The 10,830-nt window shown below is 46.7% G+C and overlaps 1 protein-coding gene across 1 annotated transcript; it reads left to right on the plus strand.

The window, feature by feature from the left end:
* The first annotated feature begins 1,203 nt into the window (after positions 1-1,203).
* On the plus strand, positions 1,204-3,884 carry Tlcd2 (TLC domain containing 2). Its single transcript, XM_031352325.1, has 4 exons — positions 1,204-1,510; positions 1,741-1,823; positions 2,028-2,110; positions 3,103-3,884. The coding sequence occupies exons 1-4, from the start codon at positions 1,338-1,340 to the stop codon at positions 3,634-3,636; spliced, it is 873 nt and encodes a 290-aa protein (XP_031208185.1). The 5' UTR covers positions 1,204-1,337; the 3' UTR covers positions 3,637-3,884.
* Positions 3,885-10,830: the final 6,946 nt, after the last annotated feature.

Below are 10,830 nucleotides of genomic sequence, written 5' to 3' on the forward strand. Positions count from 1 at the left end.
AGAAGAGGGCATCAAATTCCCCGGAGCTGGAGCTTCCTGCTTTTGCATCTTCTGATATGGATGCTCCAAATTGAACTTAGGTCCTCTAGAAGAGCAGCAGATGCTCCTAGCCACTAAAGCCATCTCTCCCTCCAGTCCTCATTGTAATTTTTAAACTTTGGAGAATCTGTTGTAGGAGGATGAGCAGCACCAAGTGTCAGGGGTACCTAATGCTTCTTGAATGTGTGTGCGCACACGCGCGTGCACTAGTGTATGTGTACACTGGGAGCTGGGAATCATATTCAGGGCCTTTTCAAGCTCTACCACACTAAAGTCAGTTCTATGAACTTCATTAATTGTCTGAATCCACCTACTCTGTACACACAGGAAGCGTTCCTCTGACTTTCTGGCTGTCAGCCAGCTAAGGAGGTGTGGCTTAGAGTAAGAAAGAAAGGAAATGCCCAAAACCTGACACTCTTTGGGGGATTTGCCGTTGGAAAGGATGTTCCTCTTAAGGCCAAAGGGGTCTAGAATCTGAACAGTCTGATTGTTGTTATTCTGTTTGTTTTTCTTACTGGAGTCGGCCGTTTTTCTTGAGACCTGGGGAGAGGAGGAGTGTCTTCCATTTGCCTCCTCTACCTAGTAAAGATCCTTAGTGGTGGTGTTTGGGGGGTAGGACTCAAGAAGGGATTCTTCAATAGACTGTTCCAAAAAGGGGGGCTGCTCCGTTTGGGGAGTACTACATACGGGAGTTGCAGGTGGGCAGAGGGCAGCTGTGCCTGGTTGGCGTGCTCTGAGGTAAAGGTGAGGTGGTGCAAGATTTGGGCCCTCAGGGGTTGGCTCTGAAGGCCTTGTACCTTCTGGTCTGTGGGTAAGGATGACCAGTAGGTGAGAGATGAGGGAACCAGAACAGAAGGTGAAAGTTTGTGGGGCGGAGCCACAGACTTGTCAGGTGGAGGTAGACTAGGTGGTTTTCTGGAACTCCAAGGGGCTTGGAGACTAGTGGCGTCGGAGAAAACCTCTAGTGTTGTGTTGGAAGGCTCTGAAATCAGTAGTCAGGGAATTGATGCCAGGAAGCCCCCAAACTGCTATCCCCAGGCAGGGGCGGGACGCCATCAGTTCCTAGGCTTCACAGGCGGTGGCCCCATGGCTGCGCCAATCACTGTGCAGCAGAGAGATAGGGGCGTGGACAAACCAGGGAAAGTTACGACACGCTGAAAAGAAAATGCAGGCCAGGAAGCCCCCGCACAGCCTGGGTGGAAAAGCCAGATCCCGACTCTGCCGGGGCCCTTCGAGGTCCCAGGCATCGGGCACCAGTATCAAAGAAACGGACTGAAACCTAGCTAACCCGCCAGACCATGGCATCCAAGGGGCTCCTTGTGGCTGGCGCTTCCTTCGCGACGTTTCGGGGGCTGCACTGGGGGCTGCAGCTGCTGCCCACCCCGGAATCTGTTCGGGACCGCTGGATGTGGCGGAACATTTGTGTTTCGCTGATACACAGCCTACTCTCTGGAGCAGGGGCGCTGGTCGGGTGCGGAACTTGGGGACTGACAAAGCACTGAGGGGCGGGGGTGGGATGGGGGGTGGAGAAGAGGACCTGGAAGACTGAGGTTGGCATACCGGGTGGGTACCTTTTGGAATGGATGAGAGGTCTTCAAAGTCTGGAACTGGCTTGGGTTGTGGATGGGTGGGAATACCCAGTGGGAGAATGAATGGATCTAGCTCTTGGAGAAATTGACCTTAGCTCTTCGTCTTCTCCAGGCTATGGCTGTTTCCTCAGATGGTCACCGACCCGATTCATGATCACCCTTCGTGGGCACGGGTCCTAGTAGCAGTGTCAGTGGGTGAGTGTACAGAAAAAGCTGAATCAGGACACAGGCCTTGTAGGAACGAGAATTCTAGGTTCCTCTCCCTCTTTGGAATGGAGCAGATGTTGCTGGTTTGCTGTGAGGAATTAAGGACCTGAGAAAAGTGGGACTTGAGACATCTCTCGAGGCTGTGAGTCAGCTCTGAGCGATGAGCCTCAATACCCTCTCCGGTGCCTACAGGCTATTTCATGGCAGATGGAGTTGACATGCTGTGGAACCAGACACTGGCCCAGGCTTGGGACCTTCTCTGTCACCATTTGGCGGTAAGACTGAAAGGAGAGGCCAGATAGAAAGGGAGAGTGCCCAACTCGAGGGCCTAACCTCTCTCTTCAGTGTTCTGTCCTCGGACTTTCCCACAAAGCCCCCTGAAAAATCTATCCTCCGGGTCTTGGACTGAATTGAAGGGAGGTTTTGGCTGCTAGCCCCTCCTGGGCACTGCCCAAGGAGTTTGGATCCCCCACAAACCTCCAGCTGATCATGAAATCATTGAACCCAGAGTTTTGCTGAGAAGAAAGAGTTGTGGTTTTGGGTGTGGGAATGAGACAAAAAAGGCCAGGAATGAAAGCTAGGGCCGGGCAGTGGTGGTGCTCGCCTTTAATCCCAGCATTTGGGAGGCAGAGGCAGACACATTTCTGAGTTTGAAATCAGCCTAGTCTATAGAGTTCCAGGACAGCCAGGGCTATACAGAGAAACCCTACCCCCACCCCCCAAAAAAAAGAAAAAGAAAAAAAAAAGAAAGAAAATAAGCAAGCTAGGGTGTGCTATGCAAATAGTGTGGCTTCAGGGTCAGAGAGCCTCTGGTTCAGGGCTGCATATGTCCTAGATAAGGGTCAGCAGAAAGGTCAGGAGTGGAGGCAGTCCTAAAAAGTGCTTGGGTAGGAGCTGGAGAGATGGCTCAGTGGTTAAGAGCACTGACTGCTCTTCTGAAGGTCCTGAGTTCAAATCCCAGCAACCACATGGTGGCTCACAACCATCTGTAATGAGATCTGATGCCCTCTTCTGGGGTGTCTGAAGACAGCATACAGTATGCTTACATATGATAATAAATAAATCTTTTTAAAAAATGCTTGGGTAATATAAAGTGAATAAATAAAAAAAAAACAAATAATAATTTTTAAAAAGCTGATACCTAGAAGGATGAGGCAGAAAGTAGAAAGAAAAGAAATGCTTAGGTGTCCCCAGCACAAGATTAGGATGCTGGGACTTGTTGAGTACAGGTCATGCAAAGCCCCCTGACTTTGAACCTTACTTGCAGGTAGTGAGCTGCCTCAGCACTGCTGTTGTGTCTGGCCAGTTTGTGGGCTTCTCTATGATATCTCTACTTCTGGAGCTGAACTCTATCTGTTTGCATCTACGGAAGCTACTGTTGCTCTCCCATAAGGCCTCGTCCTGGGCCTTCAGAGTAAGCAGTTGGGCCACCTTGACCACCCTGGCCCTCTTCCGCCTTCTGCCTCTGGGATGGATGAGTCTGTGGTTGTTTCGGCAGTACTACCAGGTGTCTCTCGCTCTGGTCGTCCTTGGTGGAATTGGGCTGGTCACGGTGGGTAGCATAAGCATCTCACTGGGAATCCGAATTCTGATCAGGGATGTCTTGCAGTCTCGGCCCTGCCCATTTATCCTTGTGCACAAAGAGACTCAGCAAACCAAGACGTGTGAGCCTGCCTCCAGGAACAATTCCACTCTCAGTCTGAAAAGCGTGGAGGTTTTCTCTTCTGTCAGCCCTCTGGGAGGCGGGGCTGGGAAGAGGAGATGTAGCTCACTGCATAATCTACTGTGTCACAAGGACTAGACCGGATCATCAGCATCTCAGGACCTTTTTCAGCTAACTCACTTCTCTCCCCTTTCCAAGATCCAAGAAGAAAAGTGAATGTTAGTGGCTCCATGGGGACCTAGGCTACTGCTCACTGAATTCCTTTGCTCCCGTGTAACGACAGACAGCGGGAGAAGAGGTCCTTCTAGAATCAGAGAGGTCTGGCATGGAGGGGGCAGAGCCAGAAGCAGAGAGACTTCATTTATGATCAAATTCTGGAAATGAGATAAAAGCACAAGAAATGCCTTTAATCCTAGCACTCGGGAGGCAGAGGCAGGTAGATCTTTGAGGCCAGCCTGGTCTACAGAGTGAGTTCCAGGACAGCCAAAGACAGAAAAACCCTGTCTTGAAAAAGAAAGTAATGAAGGTAGGAAAGAAGGAAGGGTGGAAGGAAGGAAGGACAGAGGGAAGGAGGGAAGGAAGGAAGAAGGGAAAGCACTACTAAGAAGTGAAGTGAGAGAAAGACAGAGGATGAGGAAGACAGATGTGCATGGAGGTCTGGAAAGAAGAGAGAAAGAGGGTAAGGAAGAGCAGAGCTTCAGCAGACATATTGAGAAAAGTTGTCACAGAGGAACCCAAACCATAGCATTGGTGAAATGATTATAAATGAAAGGTCAAGAAAAATAGGAATGTAGGCAGAAGGGGACCCCAAAAAAGGACCAGCTCATATAAATATCTAAATGGAGATGGGTGACAGTGGCAAATGGAGAGATTAACAGTGAGGAGAGATGGAAATGGAGATGAGGGGATTAGAGAGGAGACTGACATGGGAGAGTCAGGCAAGAGGAAGGATTGCTATATAGGAACAGGAAGCATGGTGGGCAGAAGGACAAAGCACAAGCAGTGAGACACACGGACAGGCTGACAGAGACAGAGACCGCTGGGAAGAAGAGTAGAGTCAGAATCAGAGATGTGCAGTGAGACAAAAGGATAAACCAGGGCAGAGGTGAACTGTGATGGGGATGGGTGACAGGATGGGAACGTGATAATTAGATAACATCCAAAGGAATCAGAGACAAGGAGGAGGAACAAAGGGATAAGGAAGAAAGGAGGGAGGGAGGGGGAGAGAAAGAGAGAACATAGCATGAGATCTCCATTACAGTCAGAAAAACAGGAGCAAAGAGGGGCAAATAACAAAGGCTAGAGCCTGGCAAGGTGGCACATACTGAAAATGCTGCACTTGGGAATGACAAGCAGAAGGATTGGGAGTTCAAGGCCAGCCTGGGCTACATGAGACCTTGTCTCAACAAACAAACAAGCAAACAAACAAACAAGAAAAAAGAAAAAACTGGGCATGGCAGCCTGAACATTACCTGGCATTCATGAGGTCCTGGGTTCAATGCCAGGTTGGCAGTGCTTTGTTTGATAAGGGTCTGGTCATCCTGGTAACACCATGGCTAACTGAACATCTTAGCTCAGCAAATTGCTGACAGACTTTGTCTTCCAGCAAACGGGAAGAGCTTCACTAAGGAGAGAACATTGAGCCCTAAGGTCTCAGAACACTATCCCTATTGTATATGAATAAATTGCTATGCAAATGAGTTCATCAGTCTATTGTGAATGTGACTGCTTTGAGTCATTTTTCTTGGCTCCAATGCTATCCTGGTCTGCGATGTGGTGTGGAGTTGTGGAAGCTCTGAGTTGGGAAGGTTTCCCGCTAAGGTTTCTCTGGCTCTTCCCCTCTCCTCCCTGCTGTTTTTGTTTTGTCTTGTGGGGTGCTCTGGTGTGTGTGTGTGTGTGTGTGTGTGTGTGTGTGTGTGTGTGTGTGTGTGTGTGTGTGTATGTTGGAAGTTGGCATGGATATAGTGAAGACTGGCATTAGATTTCTCCGGATCCTCCTGCCTCTATCTCTTAGACACTGTGAATATGGAAATTGACCACCACACCAGGCCAAGCTAGAACATTCTCTGTGACCTAGAAATACCTAGAGTGTTATTAGATCCTCTATGATCAGAAAACAAACCCAGGGGCGAGGGAAATGTCTCAGTAGGTAAAAACACTTGTTTTCAGGCCTGATAACGTGTGTTTTTCGTATGTGTGTATGTGTGTGTGTGTGTGTGTGTGTGTGTGTGTGTGTGTGTGTACTGGCTGGTTTTGTGTGTCAACTTGACACAGGCTGGAGTTATCACAGAGAAGGGAGCTTCAGTTGGGGAAGTGCCTCCATGAGATCCAGCTGTGGGGCATTTTCTCAATTGTCCCTTGTGGGTGGTGCCATCCCTGGGCTGGAGGTCTTGGGTTCTATAAGAGAGCAGGCTGAGCAAGCCAGGGGAAGCAAGCCAGTAAAGAACATCACTCCATGGGTTAATGAAGATGACTCTGGAAAAATGAAACTCAACAGAAAGTCCCTCAGATTTGCTTAAGAGGTCCGGGAGGAGTTAAGGGTGGGGACATGCCGAAGCGGAGGAGCCAGATGGAAGCTAAGGACAAAGATCAATCATGTCAGATACATCACTTCCGAAATGCCGTTTCCACATCAGGATGTTTCAGTTTGATGGTCAGCCAGAACAATGCAGTGACTACCGATTTCTGCACTTTCCAAGACTTCCGTCTCCATCCAGGGCGATGTCACTTTAGCTATCCTCTGCAGACTTGACTGCCACTGAAATTGCCATTGTTGAGCAGTACCTGCCTCCGATCTGGTAGATCCCCATGTGACTCTCGGCCTCAGGGAGTTCTTTCTACAGAGATAAGGATACAAGCCATGTGTGTTTAAGAGCACAAAGTGAGGGTCCCTGGAAAGGGCTTCCTACCCCTACCGTCACCGAAAGCACAAACCTTGGGGTAATATGCGACACTCCTGGGAATGAATATATGTATTCACGATGTAGCCCTGACTGTCCTGGAATGGGGTATAGACCAGGATGGCTTCACATCTCAGAGATCCACTTGCCTCTGCCTCTCAAGAGCTAGGATTAGAGGCATGCACCACCATACTTGACTCATGATTTATTTAACTTTTTTTTTTCAAGATAACAAGATTGCCTTTATTACAAATTTCTGCAAACTAAGAAATTCCAAAGATCTATTCCAATTACTTTCTAAACCAAACTACTCCAAATTCTATTCACATTATTTTTCAGCCCGGGCTTGAAGCTTCTAAAGTTCGCAGAATGCTTTGACTCATTCTTGCTTCTTTGGGTAAATTTAAGTCATTCCCATGAATCCAAACATCACATATCCTATATAATTTAAAGGTTAACAAGTTAGAAGATTCCCCAGCACCAGGGAAAGTTTAATTTTAAAAAACAAACAAAAAACGGCTTTGACATCTGCTGTGTGGCATCATTAACAGCAAGGACAGTGTACAATTTAAACTGTCCTAATTCTTCCCGATTTTAGCATTCTCAGAAGGACCGCATCTTTGATCATGGCAGAAAATGCAGAGACATCTGAATGGCTCACTGTTCCCTTTAAACTGGACAATCTTCTCATTCTCATTTCATGCTATAGGATCTTTCAGCACCGATAGCAATGTGTGGACCCTCCTGGGAAAGGCGCTTCGAAGTTCCCTCAGGATTCTTTCACCTCTGTTCTCCACAGGTCTGCTCTCAGTCCGGTGACAGGCTGCGACGATGTGCTGACCGCTTGGCAGTGGGGGTTTATGGTTAGCTTTTTCGTGACCTTTACTAGTGTTTCTGGTTGTAGGACTTCTGAATCATCCGATGAGTCCTCTTTATCTTTTGTCTGAGGAGTTTCTGGGTCCTCAACTTGGTCAACTTTCTCTGACAGCGATGGGCAAGAAGCCTCAAAAACAAAATTGCTTAGTCTTTGAAAAGACCTAAACCCAAACCCCAACTAGCAGAGGTGAAGTGGGTCTACTTAGTTTTATTTTATGTGTACGAATATTAGCCTGCATGTAGGTATGTGCACCATGTGCATGCCTGGTGCCCCAGAGGCCAGAAGAAGGTATTGGTTGGATCCCCTGGAGATGAAGTTCCAACAACTGTAAGCAGTCCAGTGTTTGTGCTGGTGATGAAACTCAGTTTATCCACTAAGAGCAGTATGTGCTCTTAACTGTCGAGCCACATCTCCAGCCTCAGATTTCCCAGTTCAGGTTTGCCGCCTCACCCGGGCCCATCTGCACATGTGCCTGAGAACTTCTTCATCTCCTTGAGCCTCACTGGGGTACAAGAGACAATAAACTGGAGTGCCCTAAACTCACCTGTTCTCTGTAGCCATGGGCTGAGAGACCAGCTGAGAGCTTACTTTGCCTCAACCTTCTGCCGTTCCTTCCCCTAAACCTAAGTCTTTGCCTACTCCAAATGTGCTCCTCCCCACCCTCCACAGTAATCCAGTGGTCGCTGGGGCCCTAGAGAGATGGGGGGAGCACCGGGTCCAGCTTAAGGCAGCTGCAGCAGTACTTCTTTGCCGTCTTTTTTTTTGGTTTTTCGAGACAGGGTTTCTCTGTGTTGCCCTGGCTGTCCTGGAACTCACTCTGTAGACCAGGCTGGCCTCGAACTCAGAAATCCACCTGCCTCTGCCTCCCAAGTGCTGGGACTAAAGGCGTGCGCTACCACCGCCCGGCCTTCGTTGTCTATTGAGTCTTAAAAATTCACATAAACTTTATGTTCTGTTTCTAAATGTAACCCCATCTGTTTCGACACAAAATGCAACAACAAAATGTTTCAAAATGTTATTTGGAATTATTGAAAAATTTCATACTTGATTTAAAAATGTGTTTAACTTTTTTTTCCATGTGTAAGAGTTTTAATTGAGAGGAAGAGAGGGGGCAGAAGCAGAAAGAGAGGAGGGAAGGAGGGAGGGAGAAAGGGGGGGAGAGAGAGAGAGCTGTCTTTAACTTTTAAAATAAGTTTTAAATGTTATTATTAAAAAACATGTTACAAGTAAAAAAAAAAAATAAGAAAGAAAGAAAAAGAAATCACATAATGAAATTAACCATAGGCAAAGACCGGAAGGCGTTTTTAAGAACTGGTACGTAGTTACAGGAGCCATTTGGAGAGGAGGCTGTGATGCTTCACACTGCATTTTATACTTTCTTTATAGAATATATTTTATGCACCTGTCTACTACTGAAAACAAAACATCCATGAGAAAGGTAGAATTTGAAGCCAGCTAGCTTTGATCCGCTGTCATAACTCGTGTCCATTCCCTGCATTAGTCCTACCTCATCCCTGTCCTCTTTTCTACATCTTATACTGAATCCACACATACGGTTGTTTACATAAACATATATATCATTGTCCAGACTCTGCATATGAGGGAGAACACACATTTTTTTCCTAAGATTATGTGACCTTATGAAGTGGAAATTTCTAGTTCTTTGGAAAGTTAGTTATATCAAATGACGTTTTGCTTGGGGCTCACGGGTGAGAGGATGTCTTGCTAAAGCAAACTGGTGAAAGAGTGTTTTTCTAAAGCAGACAGAGGTGAAAAAATATTTGGATATAGCAAACATGTGAAAGGACACTTGATGGAAGAGTATAGATATGACCCCACAGACAGTGAGGGACAGGCACTGAAGCTTGATTTGGTTTGCTCTGCCTTGCTGTTCTTCGCTAAAGACGCACATGTGTTGGTTCACCTTACATAGCATTGTTGAGCTCGACTTGTGATAACTTCGACATTGAGAGAAACGCACCCAAGAACTGTTCATGGGATTCCTGTGACGCCTTGCTGCTTCTGTGGCCTCGCCTTAGGCAGGTTAGTGAGCCTGGTGGTTATTCAGGATTGAACTACAGCTGCCTGGTGTCTGCTTGCTAAAAGGACTGAACTGTAGCTGCCGGTTTGTGCCTGAGGTCTGCCTGCCTGGAGGACTGGTCCGCAGCTGCTGAGTCATATTTGGTGTTTGCTATGGGACTGAACTGCTTCCAGAGAAGACCAAGCTCACCCCCAAAGAACTATTGTTGAACAGGTCCACTTCCCCCATCCTCGTAACTTTTCTCTTCCACTATGTCTGCTGGATGGTGGGCTAGAGGAGAGGTTGAACCCTTTATTAAAAGTAGGTTGCGCCGGGTGGTGGTGTCGCACGCCTTTAATCCCAGCACTTGGGAGACAGAGACAGGCAGATTTCCGAGTTCGAGGCCAGCCTGGTCTACAGAGTGAGTTCCAAGACAGCCAGGGATATACGGAGAAACCCTGTCTCGAAAAACCAAACCAACCAAACAAACAAAAGGTAGGTTGCAAAAATTGTATACATATAACTTTGCTCAATATTATACATTCCAAGGCCTTCCATGTTTCCACAAATTTTGTGATTACATTTTTCTCCAGAGCTGGATAGTATTCCATTTTATATACAGACCACTCCACTCATCTGTTGAGGAACAACTAGGTTGACTTCGATTTTTTTTTGGTCTAGTGAGTAAAGCAGCAATAAATATAGCAGTGCAGATAGCTCTATGGTAGGGTGTGTTGTTCTCTGGATATAGATCCAGGAGTGAAATAGTGGGGTCAGGGCTGGAGAGATGGCTCAGCGGTTAAGAGCACTGACTGTTCTTCCAGAGGTCCTGAGTTCAAATCCCAGCAACCACATAGTGGCTCACAACCATCCATAATGAGATCTGATACTTTCTTCTGGGATGTCTGAAGACAGCTACGGCATACTTACATATAATAAATAAATAAATAAATATTTTTAAAAAAAAGAAATAGTGGGATCATGAGGTAGAGAAATCTCCAAACTGATGTCCACCATGGCTGTACTAATTTGCACTCCCCCTAACAGTGACTAATGCCTTCTTCCTCTCCACATCCTTTCCAACATCTGTTGTCAGATTTGTTGATGTTAGCCATTCTGACTGGGGACAGATGCTATCTCAGAGTAGTTCGAATTTGCATTTCCCTGATGGCTGGGATATTGAACACTTTTAAGAATAGCTGTTGGCTGTTTTGTTGTGTTTGTTGGCAGTTGTGTTTGCTTGTTTATTTTTAAACTGTCCATTCAGTACACTTGTTGGTTGGAGTTTTATTTCCTTGGTTTTTAGTTTCTGTCATTCTTGTCACCTCTGGCTATGAGCCCCTTGTCTGAAGTGTAGCTCATACAGATTTTCTCCCTTCCTGTGTGCTGTTTGTTAACTCTGCCAATTGTTTCCTTTGCAACTTTTTATTTTTCATGGAGTCCAGTCTGTTGATGATGGTTGCTTCCTGTGCTGTTGGTGTTCTATTCAAAAAGTCCTTGCACACCAGTATCTTGAAGGGTAGGTATATCTGCTA

This window comes from Mastomys coucha, unplaced genomic scaffold, assembly GCF_008632895.1.
Source record: "Mastomys coucha isolate ucsf_1 unplaced genomic scaffold, UCSF_Mcou_1 pScaffold5, whole genome shotgun sequence".
NCBI lineage: Eukaryota > Metazoa > Chordata > Mammalia > Rodentia > Muridae > Mastomys > Mastomys coucha.